This window comes from Coenobita brevimanus, chromosome 98 (genome assembly GCF_032717465.1).
Source record: "Coenobita brevimanus isolate Jiangsu-jjx chromosome 98, ASM3271746v2, whole genome shotgun sequence".
In the NCBI taxonomy this organism is placed as follows: Eukaryota; Metazoa; Arthropoda; class Malacostraca; order Decapoda; family Coenobitidae; genus Coenobita; species Coenobita brevimanus.
In genome coordinates, this window is record NC_137051.1 from 21,216,315 (window position 1) to 21,239,994 (window position 23,680).

At 41.5% G+C, this 23,680-nt stretch overlaps 1 protein-coding gene across 1 annotated transcript in view; it reads right to left on the reverse strand.

The window, feature by feature from the left end:
• Positions 1–3,913: 3,913 nt before the first annotated feature.
• Positions 3,914–23,680, reverse strand: part of CCT7 (chaperonin containing TCP1 subunit 7) — a 65,686-nt gene continuing 45,919 nt past the window's right edge. The window contains exons 5-11 of the mRNA XM_080283640.1: positions 16,815–17,006; positions 16,469–16,633; positions 10,755–10,888; positions 10,376–10,528; positions 6,685–6,836; positions 6,143–6,331; positions 3,914–4,395 (exon numbers count right to left, since the gene is read on the reverse strand). Coding sequence (XP_080139766.1) covers positions 4,181–4,395; positions 6,143–6,331; positions 6,685–6,836; positions 10,376–10,528; positions 10,755–10,888; positions 16,469–16,633; positions 16,815–17,006 — 1,200 coding nt within the window. The 3' untranslated portion in view covers positions 3,914–4,180. The remainder of the gene's footprint in view (positions 4,396–6,142; positions 6,332–6,684; positions 6,837–10,375; positions 10,529–10,754; positions 10,889–16,468; positions 16,634–16,814; positions 17,007–23,680) is intronic.

The window sequence follows — 23,680 nt, forward strand, 5'->3', positions numbered from 1 at the left end:
TAAAATATCATTGATGGAAGATGATGGCAACCCGCCATTTCAGTGGTCCTATATTATTTAATTTCTGTTACATTTAGTGCAAGTTAGGTTTTTAATACATGGTTTGTTCAGACTGTAAATTACGCCTAGCAGGTATCTTGACTCATTCAGTCTCTATGTGGGCAGAAATTTAATGTTGAGTAAATACTAGGACTCAACATTTTGCGCACTCCCTTCACCCATGCACACCACAAGACCCGTGTGCCACGGTTTGAGAAGGCCGTGGTGTTGCCCCGCCAGGCCCTCCAAAGCAATTACAGTACCTTACTTTATCTAACCTAACCAGACCACTTCAAGTGGTCTAATTTGTATTATTTTAAGCATTAGTCCTCGTGCGTTGTTTTGAAAACAAACTTCGTGAAAAAACTTAAACACTGGAATGTCTTGTGCGCATGCATGGAGTGAGCAAAATTTTGAGTCCCAGTATTTACTCAACATTAAATTTCTGCCCATAGAAAGACTGAATAAGTCAAGATACCCACTAGGCGTAATTTACAGTCTGAACAAACTATGTATTAAGAACCTAACTTGCACTAAATGTAGCAGAAATTAAATAATATAGAACCACTGAAATGGCGAGTTGCCATCACATGCCATCAATGATATTTTAATTTCCGTTTATGATAAATATAAACAATTCACGCTACGTTAAAATATTATATACGTGTTCTATCTGTATTATTTTATTACGGTACATGACATTACTATGATTCACAGGTTCACACGTGTAGATATTTACCAAAGAAAATATGCTTCTTAAACAGCGCGGGGAATGTGTTTGTCCCAATGGTGGTGACAGGTGACATCTACCGGAATACTAGCTTTGAAAGCACCCCATTTTACTGACCATGAAAAATTCTTCGACTGATCTTACTTCTATGATGGAACACACATTCTATCCATTTCTCCTTTCTCAGAAACCTCCATTCTCGGAGATTTCAATGTTCACCACCACCTTTGGCTCTCCTTTCACTGACCCACCTGGTGAACAAGACTATCTCTTCTATTCTTAATGACCTATAGCAACTTGTGCAGCACCCTCCCCGTATCGCTGACCGCCTTGGAGAGAGCTCCAACATACTTGACCTCTTCCTAACAACTAATCCTTCTGCTTACGCTGTTAATCTTGCTTCTCCGTTGGGCTCCGCCAGTCACAACGTTATTACCTTAACCCATCCTTTCGCTCCAGTACGGCCTGTGGACCCTCCAAAGAAACGTCGACTGTGGCACTTTGGTGCTGCAGGTTGGGAGGCCCTCAGACAGCATCTCTTTGATTTTCCCTGGAATGATTATTGCTTCCATGGCCGAGAGCCATCTGAGTGTGCCTTGCGCATTATGGAGGTTATTCTCTCGGGCACTGAAGCATACATTCCTTTCTCATATCCTCTGACTAATGCAAGAAATCCTTGGCTTAATCACATTTGTTCTAATGCTGTCCGCAACATGGAGAGGGCCTATCAAAGGTACCAGAGCCATCCCACCCCTGAATCACATTTATTTTACGTTTCTGCCCGGAATCATGCTCTGTTCTTCACTCTGCTAAAAATAATTTCATCCGTACTAAATGCTCTCAGCTCTCCAACTCAATTCTTCCCGCTCCTTCTGGCACCTTGCCAAAAACCTTTCTAACAACTTTACCTCATCATCGTTCCCTCCTCTTTTCTACTCTGATGGCTCTGTAGCTATTTTTTTTACTGACAGAGCAGATCTCTTCACTCAGACTTTCTCCTCCAATTCCACCTTAGACGATTCCGTTGCTGTTCCTCCATCACTTCCCCCCTCTGACTTCCTCATGCCTAACATTAAAATCTCTACAGCTGATGTATTTTCTGCCATCGCTGGCCTCAATACCAACAAGGCATATGGGCCTGATGGGGTCCCTCCTGTTGTCCTCAAAAACTGTGCTTCTGTGCTAACACCCTGCCTAGGTATACCCTTTAGCCTCCGTCTATCATCTTGTATCTTTCCTTCTTGCTGGAAGATTGCTCTCATTCAGCCAGTCCCAAAGAAGGGTGACCATCCTCAACCCTCTATCATCCAATTGCTTTAACATCTTGTGTCTCAAAAAGTTTTCGAGTCTATTCGTAACAGAAAAATTTTAAAGCATTTTTCCTATTGCAACCTTCTTTCTGATCGTCATTATGGTTTCCGTCTGAGACGCTCCACTGGTGATCTTCTCACTTACCTTTCTGACTCCTGGTCATCCTCCTTTCGGGACTTTGGCGAAAGCTTGGCCATTACACCTGACATCTCAAAGGCTTTCGATTGAGTCTGGCATAATTCTTTAATTTCCAAACTGCCCTCTTACAGTTTCTATCCTTCTATCTGTGCCTTCATTTCTAGCCTCCTTTCTGGCTGTTCTATAGCCGCTGTTGTAGACAGCCATCGTTCTTCTTCTAGATCTATCAACATTGGTGTTCTTCAGGGCACTGTCCTATCACCAACTCTCTTCCTGTTATTCATCAATGACCTTCTACGCTGTACATCTAACCCTATCCACTCGCATGCTGATGATTCCACCCTTCACCTTTCCATTCAGTTCCCGCAACGTCTATCTCAGCAGTTACTTCAACAAAGAAGAGGTGAGGCTATGACACACCTAATGTCTGACTTGGCTCGTATCTCTGACTGGGGTGAAAACAATCTTGTTGTTTTTAATGAATCAAAGACTCAGTTCTTACACCTATAAATCCAACAAAATCTTCCACAGGAGTACCCACTAATGTTTAATAATATCCAGCTTAATCCTGTATCATCCTTGAACATGCTTGGGGTTTCATTCACTCAGGAAAAATCTTTGAAAGATCATATTACATCTTTTGTAAAATCTGCTTCCAAGAGATTTGGTGTGCTAAGCCGACTCTGTACCTTCTTTACCCCTGCACAGTTGTTGACCTAATACACGAGTTTTATTCACCTGTGTAGAGTACAACTCTCATGTGTGGGGAGGCTCCCCACATACAGCTCTTCTCAATAGGGTGGAATCAAAGGGTTTTTGTCTCATTAACTCTCCTCCTCTTACTGGCTCCCTTCAACCTCTGTCTCTTTGCCACACTGTTGCATCTTTATCTCCCTTCTATTGCTACTTTATTGGCCACTGTTCCTCGTAACTGTCTTCTTGCATCCCTCCACCTCAATGACGTGGCACAGCACCCGTCTAGCAACAAACTCTCATCCCTTTTCTGTCCAACTCTCTAATGCAAGAGTTACTCATTACTCCCAGTCTTTCATTTATGCAACAGGTCAACTCTGAAACTGTCTCCCTCTGTCTGTATTTCGTACTTCCTATGATCTCCAGTCTTTCAAATGCAGTGTGTCCAGGCATCTCGAAATGAATGGATCTTGAATTTGGCTCTTTTTTTTTTTTTTTTTTTTTTTTTTTTTTTGGGATGGTTTGCAGGCTTCTGGCCTTTAGTTCCTTCTTCCTTGCATTAAAAAAAAAAAAAAAAAAAAATTTAGGCTGCTGCTCGCACCACTGATCTTCCTTTTCAAGCAGTTTCATGCTTGTCCCTGTCTTGGAGATATTCTCATGGAATCCCAATACTTTTCTATAGATTATATTGTCATTCCTATAAACAATCCATATCCTTCACCTAATCTAAAATCCCCCCTTATTACAATCATACAAATGTAGCTTGTTCCAAGGTGCCTCCTTATCACCTTATGGATGGATGGCAAGATTTTCCGTACTGAAGACAACTTTCAATGTATTTTCCAGCAATCATGAACCTTTGACAATACATCACAAAACTCTGCTTTCTGGTGTAACAAGCACCTCTCCTGCTTTGGAGTGTTGATTTTAATAACAAATACCATGCACGTACTGGTAATGCATCACTTCATCTACTGACTTTGGTAAATAAAACTATTGCCATCTTAGTCATCAGCCTCAAAGAAGTGCTTTGTGGTATATTATTCAGCCAGCATACAGATGATACTGTGATAAGTTATATTAGGTGAAGGGAATACGAACTTCCATCTGCAATTAATGACTTGTTACTGGGTTAAACATAAACTCATCCACACGGAAGGCAATCAATTCACTTGATTCACTGCTTAAAAACCAAGAAGGCAGAAAAATTGGTCCTTGGATCAGATGAATGGTTTGTCTGAGTTTCCTATAATTCTCAACCTTTCCTGCTCACATGGGTCTGCCTCGCCCTCTGCCTGGCATGGGAGGCGCATCATGAGCAGAGCGGGGGGACTTGATTGTTTCATCAACGGAGAGGATGAGGCAGGCAGCTTCCGAGGCAGCGGTGAGGGCATTTATTTTCACCAGTGCTGGTTCCCACACACAGGCCTCAAAGTTGTCAGCTACATCTTCCCTTGTCACATCAACACCATACCACTTCCCACCTGACATGACCATAAAATGTTTAATATTCCTGAAATATTCATTAATAATAACTTAACCACTAATTAATTCAAACATTAATCACTGGTGAGTGAATTAGTGCCTTGATCATTTCAGCAGGTGTGCTGCTGATAGCTATCCCTCTACCATGCCATCTTCTTCCTTGCTATCTAGACTCCTCACCCCATCCTTAGGTGGTAAAATGAGAAAAGGATAATGCTAAAAGAGGAATTCCTCATTTTCAAATGAATATCCATGAATATAATCATGTAGGAGACTCACTCACTCTCTCTCTCTCTGTGTGAGGGGGTAGGATTAGAATAAAATTAAGAGTTTGTAGGGTTGCACATCCTATTTTTAACAGGACAGTCTATTGTATGGCTCATCACATACAGCAGGTCCTTCACAACAATGACACTTTTTAAATAACCGTACTCATGCTTCCACCAAATGACTTCCTTCAGCTTAACAGATGTTTCAAGCGAAAGTTAACCCCTTTACTACTTTAGGCTCTCTCTACAGATGAATAAAACTGTCAAGCACTATTACAAGATAAGCTACTAAACTAGATACCACTTTTGATGAAGCTAATGAAGAGATTTGTCGATGTTTATAACCTGTGGTAGCATTGCATGGTTGCCCTAAAGTAAAATTTTCTGCATGTCAGCCAGACTAGTTAGAAAAAAAAATTATTTAGCATGATAAACTTTTCACTGGCCTGCCAACAATAAAATATATAAAACTTGCTTTAAAACTACTGGATGTTAGGACAAGGTGAAATTCAAGTTGTGGAGAGAGGGGTGGGGATGGTACAGTACTTAATGATGCAGGGCAAGCTGTGGAGAAAGGGGTGAGGATGGTACAGTATTCAGTGATGCAAGGATGAGTACTATGAGTATAGCTACAATTTAGTACACTGACCAACAACAATAATAACAAAGATACTTCATGATTTCTCCTTTAACCCTTTTGCTGCAGTTAGTTCAATTGGCTATTTCTTTAGCCTAACATTGGATGCTTCTGTTCAACCAACAGGGGTCCTAGAAATCATCCATCCATCATCCAATCCTATATCGCCCCATGGAGAAGCGTAGGAACCCAGGGCTAGGCAAGTTGGTCCTAACATTTAAGATGAGAGTGACCAGCTTCACTCATCTCTGAGTGGCATATAGTGAGAAATAAACCCCAACCACCCCTTGGATATAAACCTACACAGGCTTAATCTAATTGGAGCACCTTAATTACCCACTAAACCACCAGGTGCTATAATTTGGTTATATGGTTACCAATCAAATGATTAAAAAACCTCATGTAATCCTAGGAATTCTCTCCAGGCTAACACCACACAGTTTTGCTGAAGCACAAAAAGTTCATGCTGTCAAAAGGTCAAACAACACCAGCCAAATAAACAGATAATTACAATTTTCATGAAAAAGATCCCCTTTCTTCAGCCCCATATTATCTAGAGGGCTCAGCAATTATATGCATACAATTGTTGGAATATGATTTAGTTCATGTATAGCAACCCAACAATGCAAACTATGGGTAATAGCACATTAAGACAACTAAAAACAACAATAATAATGGTCACTAATACTATTATTAGCTACCCAATACTGCATATAAACTGGTTCAACCATCCCACTGGTTTTAATATTTCACCGGTTTACTAACCCTAATAACAACATTCTAAAGGGAGATTAAAATACACATACAGCTACCCTACACACAAGGACAAAATCCCCTCACCTTCTGCATGTCGAGCTCTCAGCTTGTTGAGAATGGTGGTAGAGTCAAAGCCAGCATTGTCACACAACTGACGAGGGATGATTTCAAGTGCTTTAGCATAAGCAGCAAGGAAAAGCTGCTCCTTGCTGGCAATAGAGCGTGAATACTCCCGCAGATGCTTACTGACCTCCAGTTCCACTGCTCCTCCACCTGTTTATTCAAATAATATGATTCTGTATTACAGTACAGCACTTAGCTACATGTTATAACTAATATTAGGCATTCTCAACATACTACGCTTCAAAAGCAGATGAACATCAATACATCAATTATCACTCATTGTGAATACTGTAGCTACCTTTAACTAATATCGTTTACAGTATTGTGAATGCCTATGTGAGTGTTTTCAACAGAGGCTGAGCATCATAGCCTGCTCAATGACCAAACAGCAATGTCATACATCAAGATGGGAATATGATCATTCACACCTGCTGCAATATCTTAGCCCAATCGGAAGAAGCAGAAAGTGCAAAACGGCATCATCATCATCATCATCATCATACCTGCAACAACAGCATCATGTTTCAGTGCTCTGCGAACAATCATGATGGCGTCATGTAGGGAACGCTCAGTCTCTTCTAAGAACTGCTCAGCTCCACCACGCAGGACAATGGTGCAAGTCTTGGTCTGAGGGCATCCCATGAACAAGTTGAATCTGTACCAACATAAGCAACAAAATTTACAAGACAAGTGGTACCACTGTTGTTGTTCTGTATCCTCAGTCTTTCTAGCTGAGTAGACCCATCAACCACAGGCAAGCAATTGCCTCTGCAGGGCCATCCCATGCAGCAAACCAATGTTCCCTTGTGGCAGACAATGCCTCCCCACACCCTGTGAAGGTTTGGTTCCTGGATGGAAGCTGCATTTGATAATAGTAAACAGTTAACCATTTGAGTCTGGGATATTTCTGCAAAAAAAAAAAAAAAAAAAAAAAAAAAACTGTATGAGAGTACCCACAACAAAGTCTTCTATTATCCTGTTCATCCTTGATACCTTCGCAGACAAGGAATACACTTATAGTAGGACTCGCGCACGTTTGCGGCTGTGGTGTGGTCCGCACCTGTGTACAGTGTTGCCACGTTTTCTATACCGTTATCTCTCTCTCTCTCTCTCTCTCTCTCCTGGTGGGAAATGTGAGCCACCCTGAGTACTTTTGATTCTTTTATAAGTTATTTATAATTGTGCTTTCATCTGTTAATTTGGTTTTGTTATATTTAGTAGTAGATGGAGTGTCAAAGTTACTGTCTGCTGAGAGGTTTGTTACGTTACTGATTCATACACCCCGACGTAGTGGGGTGTGGGTGTAGGTGTGGGTGGGAGTGTGGATGTGGGTTTGTTGGGGTGGTGGTCCAGGGGGGAGGGGAAGTGTGAAGGGGGATTTGACCTGAGACACCCAGGAGGGATTAAGAAGGGAGGGAAGGGGAAGGGGGGGCTGGATTCACCTACCACGTGGTCAGTATTAGAAGAGAGAGAGAGAGAGAGAGAGAAATTACGTGTATAGATATATGTGCATCAATAGGAACAATGTATATCAGTGTGTGCAGTATGTACAAAGGAACAAATGAATACAAAGAAGGCAGTGACAGACCTCTCTCTCTCTCTCTCTCTCTCTCCTGGCGGGAAATGTGAGCCACCCTGAGTACTTTTGATTCTTTTATAAGTTATTTATAATTGTGCTTTCATTTGCTAATTTGGTTTTGTTATATTTAGTGATGCCGACAATGCATTCAATGCATGCCCCTCTCCTGCCTCTCTCTCTCTCTCTCTCTCTCTCTCTGTAGGGAAGCTATCTGTCAGTGCTGCCACTCACAAGAATTATATGAATTATTTCTTTTACTTTGGATATTGGCATATTTTTTCTTTTTTCAGGCTCATTCTATTATATCCATAACTGTAATATTATTAACCCCCCTAAAACTACGCTAAAAACATTAAAAGTGACTGCTATTTCTTTTAGCAACACTGTACAATATGTATGCCATGTTTCTGTGTTACTGTATAAATATTTTATGCATAATAAGATTACTGTTGATTCATCCATCAAAATACACAAGTGTAAGTTTTATTCATCTGAATTTATCGAATTTGTGATGCCTTGTACATAAATAGCTTCCGTTTCACATCGCAAGTTGAGGAAACGTGGCACCATTGTAAACAGGTGCGAGCCACACCACAGGCGCTTACGGGCGCAAGGCCGACTATAGGTATTTAATTCTGACAACCATTCGAGGGGTTAATGCTGCTGCACTGAAGCTGTGTTTGCTCAACTGGTATGACAATTCACAATGCATGTCTCAAGTCTAGGGTTTGAAACCCGGCTGATGGGGACATCTAAAAAAAAGTGTGCTTTATGCCCCTTCATATGCTTGCACCCTGTCAGTTTTGGCATATACAGACTCTAGCACAAGCAACCATGGACAACACTTTAGCTTTCACATGCATCAGTTGCATCACTCTTCCTAGACACCTCTTCCCTACTCATACTCTACCACCACGGGGATGAGTTAATTCTGACAACCATCACTCTCCCATCAATAAGGAGAGGGATTGGTCCTGCTGTAGACCTCGAATAAACTAACAGATACAGACATCATCATCATTCACAACTATATTTCCAACTTCAGCTGGGGTGAGGTACAGACAGAATATTACTACTTAACATAAGATCTGACAGTCTGAAACTTGCTGTATATATGAAAAGCATATGAAAAAAGCCTTGACAAGTAAATAAACATCACCCTAACCATACTTTCCACTGATAAATCAGGTGGATATGATCAAGAGGTAGTAGCAGAATGGCATAATAAAGAATACCTAACAGAATGTCCAGACTCAGACATCCACTCATTCTTCTTTCAAGCCTTCACAATACTCTGCTCCATCTCACATGCAAACATCCATTCTTAAAAGGGATGCTTTACAAATGCCTGTGGAATGGAACCATTCTGTTAACTGCTAAAATGATGCGCATCTCTGTACTTCATACGCCATTTCCGTTTTTCAAAGCCAAAGTCAATTTTTCTATTTGCCAGAGTAACATCAGACATATACTGTACATACATAGAAGAAACTATACTGGCCAGGTTTGTTAAGCCGACAGCTCTTTTACAAACCTAATAAGCTTTGATAAAAATAACTTAGTTCGTCTGTCTCTGACAATAAAAAATTATTAATTTATGAAACAAACTTATATACAATGTATTTCTAAATTAATGTTTAAGATCCCACTCATAGTTTTATGTTTAACTGCCTGTTTAAAACAGCTAAGATTATTATTAGTTTTATGGTGATAAGGTAGGCAGTTCCACATAACTGGTCCCGCACAGTATATATGACACTTCCTGGTAAGTATTGTAACTGATGGGATAATGAGGTTTATTTCATGGCCTCTTGTATCATGATTGTGACTTACGTACTGGAACATACTGCTACAGCAGTTCAATCCATTTAGAGCCTTAAATGTAGAAAGTATACTAAAATATTTATATATTTGATCAATGTTTAAAATATTCAGCTCATTAAATGCATTAACTAGCTGAATCATATTTTTAAAGAGGAAATAGCTCTTACTATCCATTTCTGCATTAAAACCCAAGGGATTTTTAGGTACACACTCCGAAGTGCAGAGGAAGTAAGCATTTCACGTGTTTTATACAATATACCACATGTTTTGGCAATCTGATGTTCACCCTCGGTATATGTTCCTTCCATTTTAATTTATAGTCAATGGTGACACCCAACAATTTAGTTGTTAATTGTTTGCTTATATTATGATTTTGAATTACTAACTGTTGTAAAGTTTCAACTTTAGTCATTCTATAAATGTGCATGTATTGGGTCTTGAATATGTTAAGTACTAATTTATTTGCAATAATCCAATTATTTAATTTTTTTAGTTCATTATTTAATATACTAAACAAGCTGTGTACATCTTCATGTGACATTAAAATATTCGTATTATCAGCATACATATTTTAATTTGTCTTCAATCTTTCAGCTCCCTGAACTTCCATGGCATTCTTCTCATGTTCATTTACCATATCTAGATATCATCATTTCGGCCTTCCATGCCTTTTCCCACATTCTGATACTCATCAATCCCCCACTTGCAATAAGGGAAAATTTTATTACTATAATGATGATGATAATGAACAATGCATGATAATGAAATGAAGTCTGCTAGATTTTCCTTACCTCTCAGCACCAATCTGCTTCTCCTCAAAGATCTGACAAGTGCCAAGTACAGAGTCATTAAGGTCATGGGCAGTGGTCATCATGGCACCCCCACAAGCTTTTATTGTCCTCTTCATGTCCTCTTCAACCACTCGACCCGCACAGAACATGTCCCTGTCAAGTTTGACAAGTAAGGACAAAATAAGATCATTTTCACATTCCAGTTCTTCTAAACTTACTATGCAACTTGTCATGAATGAGGTGGTAAAACCCTATGCATAATAATAATAATACAAAGTATATGGGAACATAACAAAAATGTTCATTAACTAAGTACACCATTTACTTTGCAGGTTCTGCTTTGTGAAAATTACTGCAGAAGAAAACACAATGCCACTACCTGTCAGCAAAATACTGTGTTGCCACATCACCAATGGGCAGCTTGGAAAGTACAACCTTTGCCCCAGATTTGTGGATGAGGTCAAGCTTCTCATACAAAATTTTCCACTCAGTGTCCACAATCTTCTGGTACTCCTGCAAATACAGAAGGGTTACACAACACCACTTATGCTACCACTCTGCTCATAAATTCCCATAAAGTTACTCAATCCCCCCCCCCCTTCCCTGCACAGCAAGTACTCTAAAAAACTAAACATAAAAGTCTATCACTACAGTAATTAGAGACAGACAGCAGCATTGGTAACATAACCCCAATGCCGGTTCACATCTGAGGACGTGTGGTCAACAGGCACCACTTCACGTCTGAGAACGTTTTCTTATTTTGCAGGCATATTTCAACTTAAAAATGCACCAAACTCGCTATAAGTGGTGTGGTGGGCTCTCTCGTGTGCCTGAGGGTGCGAGGAGAGGCTAGCTGGGACAGAGGTGGAGTGGGTGGGTGGAGTGGGGTGGGGGGAGGGGGGAGGCCTACCCTGGGAGATTGAGGAGCATGGGGAAGAGGCAGGCAAGGACAGAGTAGGGTGGGAGAGAGGGACTTAGAGGGGCAGAGTACATGTGTACTGACTGCAATCAGCCATCCATGCACTAGTTGAGATATAGGCTACACCAGCCAGCTAATCTAGTATATACTGTGTATATATAACCCTGGGAGACTGAGAAGCATGGGGAAGAGGCAGGCAAGGACAGAGTAGGGTGGGAGAGAGGCACTTAGAGGGGCAGAGTACATGTGTACTGACTGCAATCAGCCATCCATGCAATAGTTGATATAGGCTACACCAGCCAGCTAATCTAGTATACATACATACATATATATATATATATATATATATATATATATATATATATATATACATACAGTATATTAAGCAATGTTGGGTCTGGTTAGTACTTGGATGGGTGACCGCCTGGGAACACCAGATGCTGGTGGCATCCCTGCGTGTCAAGTGGGGTTAGTGGAGGATTAGTGCCCCTCCCTGTAAAACAATTAACTCTAAGCCCTTGGCCACCCCGTTTGGGATACATGGCGTCTGGCAATGAATGAATGAAATATATATATATATATACAGTATATCCCCCTAGTACGCGCCTATATGGGCGGCAGAGGACGTCGCGTACTAGGAATTCGCGTACAGTAATCACTCCAATATCCGACATAATAGAGCCATTGGTAGGTCCAGTTATTGGTTTTGTCCGGATATTGGGCCCCAGCTTATGGACTTGTACTAATGGACCCTAACTCAGAGAAACACCTATACAACTCCCTCTGGACATGCATAGCACCTATTTAAGACCCAAATCACACCAATAAGGCTCATAAATGACTGAAATAAATGCAAAAGAAACATAAAATGAGGGTTTGGAAGTATGTTCATACATTAATAAACATTCTGGTACTTATGGACCCTAACCTAGCCTAACTCAGAAAAACACATTCCTACTGCACATGCATAGCTACTAACACCCTATTCACACCAATAAAGGACATTAAAGAGTGAAATGAGGTAAGTATAGTATGGAAAAAAGTACAGTATGAAACATTCTGGTAAGTATTATATATATATATACAGTGGTCCCTCATGTTTAGCATGTTTCAAGTTAGTGATTTTCATGTTTAGCGACAGGTTAGAAAAGGTGCCAATCCCACATATTTAGCGATTGTCTTAAGTGTTTAGCGATGCGGGGCGTGAAATACCTTGTCCGTCCACCACCAGACCACCATTGTTATCATTGTTGTGTCTGGTGACCTTGGGTGCTTTTTTTTTCTCTCTCACAGTGCTGAGCATTTGGCATTTTTCACTGGCGAATAGATAACCATACAGTAGTGTATCTGTATAACATATTGCTAATACACTGCGTTTCATTTTCAGCACTTAAAGTAGGAAATCGGGAGTCAAAAGGGTGACTTAGAGGATGAGTGCAAACTAAATGACATTTTTTCCATATAAAGTACACGTCACATTTAGCGATGGTTTCGCCAGACTAATTAAATTGCTAAATGCGAGGGACCACTGTATATACTGTGTGTGTGTGTGTGTGTGTGTGTGTGTGTGTGTGTGTGTATATATATATATTATATATATATATATATATATTATATATATATATATATATATACAGTGAAATTTCAAATTTCAATGAACATATGTGCCTAAAAATCACCGCGAAATTCAAATCATCGAAATTTAAACTGAACTTCTTATGGGAAAAATTAGTTTGGGTCCGGGTCCTCCAAACCTGACTCCCTAAAATCATAATTTTTTGCCCACACCTCCTGCAAACTTTATGAACTATAATTGTGGTTAAGTAACTGTAGTTCTGCATTATATTGCCATACTGTCAGCAAGTGTATACTTGGTGTATTTCTGCCCTTTCCTGTATTGCCATTTCTCCTTTGGCTGCGAAGATTTAAAGGTGTCAGGCTGCTCTTGTACATTACCACTGCTACCCAAAGAACCACTCTTGCTTGCCATCTTGAAACAGGGAAGTTGCGATGAAAATACAAAGAAAATACAACTAAATTGCAGTGAAATGCATGTCCACACATGGTCAGGCTCATACTTTTTCTTATAATTTTCCTTCACTTCTGGCATTTTGGTTTGCATCAAAAATATTATCTTTGCTTGTTTTGATTGGAGTCTGGCCCTGAGAGCACATGTTACATACGATATTAGGTTAGGTTCATACTTTCTCTTATAATTTTCCTTCACTTCTAGCATTTTGGTTCGCATCAAAAATATTATCTTCGCTTGTTTTGGTTGGAGTATGGCCCTGAGAGAATCGAAATACGCGAATCTGCATCGAAAAGTGAGGTAGGCAGACCACTCCAAAATGCATCGAAATTTGATTCATTGAATTCTAAACTGTCAAAATTTGAGATTTTACAGTATATGTATATATATATATATATAAATATATATATATATATATATATATATATTTGTGGTAGGTGGGGGCACTCACCATCCACTCACTTGATGCAGTGCTGCTCTCGGGTGTCTGCCCTTTCCTCTCTTCCATCCTTCATTCCTTCCATCCTCTTCTGTCTTTCTTTCCTTCATTTTTTCCTTGTCCTTCTGCCTACGGGTGACTTTACACTCCCTCTTCTGTCTTTCTTTCCTTTTCCTTCTTCCTGTGGGTGACTCTGCACTGAGTGACAAGCCAAATGGGTTCCTGTACACCAGGAAACCATTTACTATGCTGGGTGGTAACCATATAGCCATACTTTGGCACCTGGTGGTTTAGTGGGTAATTATTGCACTCCAGTCGGATTGAGCCGGTGAAGGTTTCTATCCAAGGGATGGTTGGGGTTGATTGCTCACGTAATGCCACTCAGGGATGAATGAGCCTGGTCACTTTTATCTTAAATGTCGAGACCAACCGCCTAGCCACGGGTTCCTACGCTCCTCATGGGGCTATGTAGGATTGGATGATGGATGGATATATATATTTTTTTTTATGCGAGGAAGAAGGAACCAAAGGCCATGAGCCCGCAGTAACAGTTCCCTCCAAGAGAAAAACAAAATACAAGAGAGAGCCAAATTCAAGATCCGATCATTTTGAGATGCCTGGACACACTGCGTTTGAAAGACTGGAGATCATGGGAAGCAGGAAATACAGACAGAGGGAGACAGTTCCAGAGCTGACCTGTTGCATAAATGAAAGACTGGGAGTAACGGTTAACTCTTGCATTAGAGAGTTGGACAGAAAAGGGATGAGAGTTTGCTGCCGGACGGGTGCTACGCGCCCGTCGTAGAGGTGGAGGAATGCAAGCAGACAGTTCAGAGGAGCAGTGACTATTAAAGTAGCGATAGAAAAGAGATAAAGATGCAACAGAGCGGCGAAGAGACAGAGGTTGAAGGGAGTCAGTAAGAGGAGGAGAGTTAATGAGACGAAAAGCCTTTGACTCCACCCTATTGAGAAGAGCTGTATGTGGGGAGCCTCCCCACACATGAGAGTTGTACTCCACACAGGGGCGGATAAAACCCCTGTATAGAGTCAACAATTGTGCAGGGGTAAAGAAAGAGCGGAGTCGGCTTAGCACACCCAATCTCTTGGAAGCAGATTTTACAAGAGATGTAATATGATTTTTCCAAGATAAGCCCCGAGTAAATGAAACCCCAAGCATGTCCAAGGATGATGCAGGATTAAGCTGAATATTATTAAACATTAGTGGGTATACCTGTGGAAGATTTTGTCGGGTTGATAGGTGTAAGAACTGAGTCTTACATGCATTAAAGACAACCATATTATTTTTACCCCAGTCAGAGATACGAGCCAAGTCAGACATTAGGTGTGCCATAGCCTCATCCCTTGTTTGCTGAAGTAACTGTTGAGATGGGCGTTGCGGGAACCGAATGGAAAGGTGAAGGGTGGAGTCATCAGCATATGAGTGGATAGGGTTAGATGTACAGCTTAGAAGATCATTGATGAATAAAAGGAAGAGAGTTGGTGACAGGACAGAGCCCTGAGGAACACCACTGTTGATAGATCTTGGAGAAGAACGATGGCCGTCTACAACAGCGGCTATAGAACGACCAGAAAGGAAACTAGCGATGAAGGCACAGATAGAAGGATAGAAACCGTAGGAGGGCAGTTTGGAAATTAAAGATTTATGCCAGACTCGATCGAAAGCCTTTGAGATGTCAAGTGCAATGGCAAAGCTTTCGCCAAAGTCCCGAAAGGAGGATGACAAGGAGTCTGAAAGGTAGGTGAGAAGATCGCCAGTGGAGCATCCATGACGGAACCCATACTGACGATCGGAAAGAAGGTTGTGATAGGAAAGATGCCTTAAAATTTTTCTATTAAGAATTGACTTGAAAACTTTTGAAATACAGGACGTTAAAGCAATTGGACGATAGTTGGAGGGTTGGGAGTGGTCACCCTTCTTTGGGACTGGCTGAATGAGAGCAAACTTCCAGCAAGAAGGAAAGGTACAAGTTGACAGTATAAACTGTATATACTGTATATACAGTAGTAGTAGTAGTAGATATACACCAGCCAGTTGACACCACGACTTCTACAACAGCAGCAGAGGGTAAGTAAACGCCTTTTTTGTGTTTGTAGTATTATTGTGGTAGGTGGTGGCGACCATCATCCACTCACGATGTAGTGCTGCCTACTTCCTTAGCTTTTATCATTCTTTTTCTGTGCCTGCCCTCCTCTCTTCCTATTTCTCCTATCTTTCCTGTCACTTCTTATTCCTTTTCTTTCCTTTACAGGTGGCTTTACATTGAGTGACAAGCCAAATGGTTTCCTGTAAGCCAAGAAACCATTTACAACACTGGGTGGTAACCATATAACCAAACCATATGTGCTCCCTACGTGTCAACAAGTGGGTGTAAAACAACTAACTCAGTGTCAAATGGCCACCCTTTACGGGATTATGGTGTCTGGCAATAGATAGATAGACAGATAGTATTTGATTTATAAGGAAAAAAAAATGAAAAATCCAAATTATGAAAATAAGCCCATTTGTGGGAAGGGGATAGGGTGCAAGGAACCCGGCATCAGGGGGTTAATTTAGATGATTTACTACTAAGCTGGGGTAGAAATATACAGCAGTTCCCAGATCTAATAAAAAAAATTAAATAAATAAATAAAATAAAAAAACTACAGGAACATAGTACTGCAACTAATATTACATATTTTTCTTACCTCTACATTATTAACTCTAATTTCTGCATTGTCTCTTTCAGCCTTTAGCTCCAGTTCAATATTCAGGAGCGCTATTTTAGGATTCTCATACCGCTTTGGCTGCATCTCAAATCCAGCATAGGAGAAAGTCTTCTTAAAGGCCACACCATCAATCAAACGAGAGTCCTGTTGAAGCCATGAATGAGTTTTAATCTTCTTCAGACTACACTTTAACTTTATAATACAATAAACACCTTAATAATTACAAAACAGGTAAGCTGGTAAAACTTCCAATATATGCATCTTGCACACAGTGTGTACAACAGATAATATTAGCCTGTTTCCAAGAGTAAAGCAAGAAGCATACCTCAAGGGCACCACCAGGAACCTTCTTGATGCCTATCATGTCAAGGGGCAGGAGGCTGTCCAGAGACATCACCGCATCCACAACCATTTTTGAGAAAAATTCCTTCTGCTGATGGATCAGCTTACTGTTCAATGATGTACCTGCACACTTCTGCAGGATTGACTGCATTTCAACAGGATCATTCTTGTTGATCTGAAAAGGCAAATGAATATTAAAACTAAGACTTTTTTTTTATTTTTTTTTTTAAATAATCCAGATCAAAGCAACACATGAAATTATATTTCCTATGGCAAGTATCAATGAGAAGAGACTTTATGGAACGAGAACAAGTTCTCTATCTCTCTCTCTCTCTCTCCATCCATTATCTAATCCTGAGTTGTCCCATGAGGAGCGTAGGAGCCCCGTGCTAGGCAAGTTGGTCCTGACATTTAACCCTCTCAGACACAAGGGCTTAGTAAAACATCCAACCGCTTGCACTTTTTCGACACAGGTCACAGCCAAGTGAAATCCAACCACTCACACTTTTTGACTCAGGTTACGTCCAGCCAAACATGTTGTGGTATTTTTTCATCATGATTTTTAGTTGCATTGTTCAACTTTCTCCCCTGTCCTTATTTATGATTGTATTGTTATGAAACTGCTACATGTTATAAATGAATAATGATCTTCCTAATCAACGAAAAAATAAATAAATAAATACTGTAAATAAAATAAATTACCATATTTAATCATTCCCTAATGTCACGGGGTTTTTAAGATTATACAATAATAAGGGATGATTTTCAATAATACTGATAGCAGGACAATAAATTGTCTTGCTAAAAATCAAGCAATGATTACTTTGTGTTGGCTTGCTTCGCCGATTCTCTCAGGACGAGAATTTATAAACTTTCTCAATAGTACGCAGCAGAGACTAATTCCTCACAATTGCTGTTTGTTAGTACTGTTAGCCTCTGGAGAAAGTGACTTCACCCCTGACAATCAATAACTGATGCTATTAATGATAACAGATTCTTGCTGATGCATTAACTCCTAGATGGCACAACAGATTTTAAGCTTAATACAAAAAGACTGGCCTAAGTACCAGTTATGAATAGCAAAGCGTTTATGCAAGCTAGGAGCTATAAGTGAAATAAGCTTAATATGGAAAATAAAACATGAGTTTACATTACATTAAGCTGGAGAAAAAGAACTGTTAAATTTACTGATTGCAAAGAAATGAATTTACATTTCAAAATGAATTCAAAGTAAGGAGCTCGCACTCACTCGCTCACTCAAAAGCTAAACTCTTAAACCTAGGAAAAAATGAAAAGAAAATACTGGTCAGAAAAGTGGACAAAGCGGATGACTGGGCGTCGTTACTGGAAGGACACTGCACTCGCTAAGTCTCTTGCCAATCACACTAGGTGGGAATACGGCGGCGGTGGGAACTGAGTCATAGGAAGGACACTGCCACACACTACCTGCTTCCGGGGCGCTCAAACCTAGACTAAATTCAAATCATGGGAAAGAGGCGAGCGTCCAACCGCATTACAACAGCTAGAATGAGCGAAACACGCCCATAATAAATCACTCAGCAGAAGTGCTGTCTCGCACAAAGACGATCATTTATGACCGTGAAAAATTGTTCTGAAAACACTCCCGACCGGGTAAATACGCAGCGATTAAACTGAACGATAAACACTGGGATTCCACTAGGGTTCGCGGTTTCCCACTAAATTTAATGTCATGAGCCAACTCATGACATTAAGCCCCATCAAAAGTTGAAATTTTTTTCCAGGAAAAAAATTTCAATATATATACATATAAATCCTAACTCAGTCACACAAGATTCACACTGTGGTGTGTGTGTGCCATCCTGCCACAGGAGAAAGTCACAGTCGCCAGAGAGGGAAAAAACCTCGTATTTACGTTAACAGAAGCAAGCTTGAGGGAAAAACTCCGTGACGACGGTGAAAAATCCTTTACACAGGTCAAGCTGAGCGAAAAATTCGCTACATTTACATTAACAACTAATTGTTATGTAGCGTAATGTATGTAATACATGGTGTAGGTGTGACAGTTGTGGTGTAACTGTGCCTACGTGTAAAATCATGTGATACAAATTTATAGTAACTAATGACGACGAGGCAGAAGAGAAGGGGCGGCAGCATGCGACCGGGACAACCAGCTGATCTGCATGGCAATGCTGCACCCGCCAGCTGCACCTGCAAAAGGAATTAAGATGGAGCATCATATGTGTCATTTCTCTCTCTCTGCCTAGCAATCAGTACTTATGTCATTATTAACCAGGAAACGTAATTCTTGAATTCACAAATTTCTTAGAACCCTTATAGTTTACTGGTTAACACTTATTAACAAAGAAACGTGCCAGTTCTTGAATTGCTCAAATTTCTTAGAACGGGCAGTTTACTAGTTAACCTAACATTATTAACCAGGAAACGTGCCAGTTCTTGAATTGCTCAAATCTCTTAGAACGGGCAGTTTACTGGTTAACCTAACACTACACTTACGACTAATAACAGGAAGCTGAGAATCCCTACACAATCTCGGGCAGGTCACATTTTAACACCCACCGTGGGTGTGAACACTCATGTGGATATTGTGCATTCTCCGGGAATCCTCAGAGAGGCCCACAGCTCGAGACGTTCCACAAGGTAATTCATACACAGCCTCAGACTGTCTCTGCAGAGTTCTCAAACTTCCCCCCTTAACCTACGATACATAGGTATGTACAGGCCCTGGACATATTGTGTCCTGTGGGGCCAACAGGTGAGACGTCAGGTCTACACTTTTAACTGGGAACCAGGCTGGTCCTTGGATTACTCAAATCTCTGAGAACGCCTATCTAACGGAACCCAGCATACCACAGTTGCCCGTGTTAGTAAGCAGTTAGCAGGCGAGACATCAGGTCTGCACCCAATTCACCACTGCCCTGTCTCTCAACTGACTCAGAGATTACGGGTGTGGTTTCAAACGGCGCAGGAAGGACATGTCCCTGACTAGTGGTACATTGACACACATTGCAGGAGTGCACAAAGCTATCTATTTCTCGTCCCATCCCTGGCCAGAAAAAGTCAGCTTGGATACGGCCCTGGGTCTTCCTTTTGCCCATGTGACCTCCTGAGGCTGAACAATGACCCAATTCTAACACTGCTTGGCAGTACTTGGTGGGGACGACAAACTGCAGTCGAACCTCGCCCTCGGGTGTTCGTGACTCACGGTAGAGCCGTCCTTGTTTGCGAAGGAACTTGGCTTGACCTCCCCATGAATACTTTATCACTCTACCCTTTTGTTTCTTTCGCACGGCAGCAAGTGTTGGGTCAGAATGTTGTTCTTGAACAACAACTTGGCTATACATCAGATCTTGCAGCGATTCAATGGTCACAGGGGTGACACAGTTTGGAGCCTCAACCATGGCTCAAGTTACTGCAGCCAAAGTCTAAGTAGCGTCATCTTCGGTGCAACTATCCTTGGCACCGGGAATATTGCCTATGATAAGGTCAAACAAAGGTTCTGGCATGACAACTGCGAGTATCGTACCAGTGTAAAATGGAGATGCCACCTGGATACATGCCTCAGGGAACAATCTCACTGCTCCATCTATAAGGTTAGCTTGGATCTGTCGACCTGTGTACTGCTCAAGCTGAACTAGACTCTGCTAGACAGAGCAACCTGAGGACGCGTTGTCTCTCAGGACCTTCACAGGAATGCCTCCCACAAACCCTGGCTGAACAAGGAAGGTACTGTCACCTGTGGGAGGGTCTGTGAAGGAAGCAGCCAGCCACTGATTAGGCTGCTGAATAAATGATGCAGCAAACATGGTGCCCTGAGAATTTGATACTTGAGGGGTCGTACTCACTACTTGGAGAGATGGAGCATTGGCCATCTGTGGAGGGGGGTTCACTGTCGCTGTGGGACTAGAGAACTGTGGGGGAGTACCCGTACTGGTAGGGAGGTGACCACCAAGCTGCTGCTGAGGAATGAAGGCTGCGTTCGCCTCCTGCCTCCTATTCACTTGAGCTGGTGGTGAAAAGGATAGTCCTGATGGTCGGTTGCGTAGCTGATACTGCTGCTGGTTAGGGTACCTGTTGTACAGCTTCCACTCAGGTTTCCGAGTGTTTTGCCCCTGGTCCTTCCATCGCGGTTTTGGACCTCGGCCATTATTCTGAGAACAGCCTTGTTGCTGGGGTTCAGTCTGAGACGGTTTCCCAGATTTATCAGGTTTCCTATTCCAGGTATGCTGCTTGCGAGTTTGATACCCGTATGCAGTAAAGAATGCGTCAGCCTTCTTCACCATTTGGCTGGCATCTCTAACCTGGCAGATCTTAAGCTGAGCCATAAGTTCAGTAGGCCACGACTTTTCCAGCTGTGTGCGCAGCATAAGGTCAATTATCCCCTCACGCGTGGAAGGAGTTTCATCTTTCTCCATCCACTCATCTGAGTATGCAGTAAGCCGGTCAAGAAACTGAATGGCAGTCTCTTTATCCTGTAAACGCGCCCTCATGAACTGACTCTTGGCGTCGTCAACTGTGAGACCGTACGCTTTGACGAGTGCGGACTTCATCATCTCATACGTGAGATCGTCTCCACGAATTCTGTGGAGAATATCGAGGGCAGGGCCCTCAAACAGGCTAAGAAACTGAAGCCGCTTAGCTGCATCATCCAGCTGGTAAAGTTGAGCCATGTCCTCAAAACGAGCTATGTATGGCTCGATTCGCTCGCCATCTTTGTATGGGGGAAGCTTGATGTGTGGGGTCGCCATAACATGTGCAGGGAGAACGCTCATGGAGCTTGGGCCAGCTGAACCAGATGTGTCTGAAGCCAAGGAATCTCGCTTGAGCTTCAGCATTTCAATTTCATGTTTTTCATGTGCTTCTCGCTCGGCACGTTCATGTTCTCATTCTCTCTCTCGTTTCTCACGCTGTTCTCGCTCATATTCTAACTCGAGTTCGCTCTGTTTCTGCTCGTGTTCTAACTCGAGTTCGCGCTGTTTTCACTCGTGTTCGCGCTGTTCTCGCTCATGTTCGCGTTGGATTCTACGCTCTTCAAGAGCATCTTTCTCACGTTCTTGCTCGTAATTAAACTGTGAGAGGACGTAGCTTTGGATTTTTTCTGGGTCAGTAAGGCCCATATCTTTAGCTTCCTGTACATAGACGTTGGCTGCCATGATGCTAGCTCAATCTAAATAACTACCGACTCAGTACTGACTGCAATTTTTTCAGAGAAAGATGCCAATAATCAAGAATAAAGAATATAGGCACAGGTTAGTGGTGACCAGTTTTATCTAATTAAACTGGTAAAGAAAGAAAATTAAACAAACAACTGACTGTGGAAACTATTATGTAAATTAACAAAAATTAATCAATAATCACCAGTAAGGTAGTGCCTATAGACTTTAATGATAAATACCTAAATATGAACGAGTGTTGAAGGTTGTTGGTACACTGAAAGCAGTGATGAGAAATAGGGAGGTGAGTATGGAAGTTAAGAAGTCACTGCATGATGGCATTGTGATCCCTACCCTGACGTATGGAAGCGAGGCGTGGACCTTGCAAGAGGGGAACAAGTCAAGGGTGAGAGCAGTGGAAATGAGTTACTTGAGAGGAGCATGTGGAGTGACGTGGAGGGACAGGTTGACGAATGAAGAAGTGAAGGAACGCTGTGGGGTAGATGTGGATGTGGTTGAGAAGATTAGGAGAAATACACTGAGGTGGTTTGGACATGTGGAGAGAATGGAGAATGAAAGACTGACTAAGAGGGTGTATGTAGGTGAAGAGGAGGGAAGGAGAGGGAGGGGTAGACCGAGGATGAGGTGGAGGGATGGAGTTGAGAGGTATATGAGGGAGGGGGGGGTGAGTTGGGGGGAGGGGAGTCAAATGGTGGGTGACAGAGTGACTTGGAGGCGTTTTGTCTGCGGCCACCCTTTGCGGGATTAGGGCGTCGGGCTATAGATAGATAGATAGATAGAGTATTATCTCGTGAATAGCTTTTAGAGCTAGGAGTTAATATCCTGGAATGAGGTCGCCAATTGTCACGGTTTTTTTTAGTGTAAACAATATTAAAGGATAATTTTCAATAATACTGATAGCAGGACAATAAATTGTCTTGCTAAAAATCAAGCAATGATTACTTTATGCTGGCTTGCTTCGCTGATTCTCTCAGGCCGAGAATTTATAAACTTTCTCAACAGTACGCAGCAGAGACTAATTCCTCACAATTGCTGTTTGTTAGTACTGTTAGCCTCTGGAGAAAGTGACTTCACCCCTGACAATCAATAACTGATGCTATTAATGATAACAGATTCTTGCTGATGCATTAACTCCTAGATGGCACAACAGATTTTAAGCTTAATACAAAAAGACTGGCCTAAGTACCAGTTATGAATAGCAAAGCGTTTATGCATGCTAGAAGCTATAAGTGAAATAAGCTTAATATGGAAAATAAAACACGAGTTTACATTACATTAAGCTGGAGAAAAAGAACTGTTAAATTTACTGATTACAAAGAAATGAATTTACGTTACATTTCAAAATGAATTCAAAGTAAGGAGCTCGCACTCACTCGCTTACTCAAAAGCTAAACTCTTAAACCTTGGAAAAAACGAAAAGAAAATACTGGTCAGAAAAGTGGACAAAGTGGATGACTGGGCGTCGTTACTGGAAGGACACTAAACTCGTTAAGTCTCTCGCCAATCACACTAGGTGGGAATACGGCGGCAGTGGGAACTGCGTCGTAGGAAGGACACTGCCACACACTACCTGCTTCCGCGGCGCTCAAACCTAGACTAAATTCATTACTAACGGCTAGAATGAGCGAAACACGCCCATAATAAATCGCTCAGTGGAAGTGCTAATGTCTCGCAC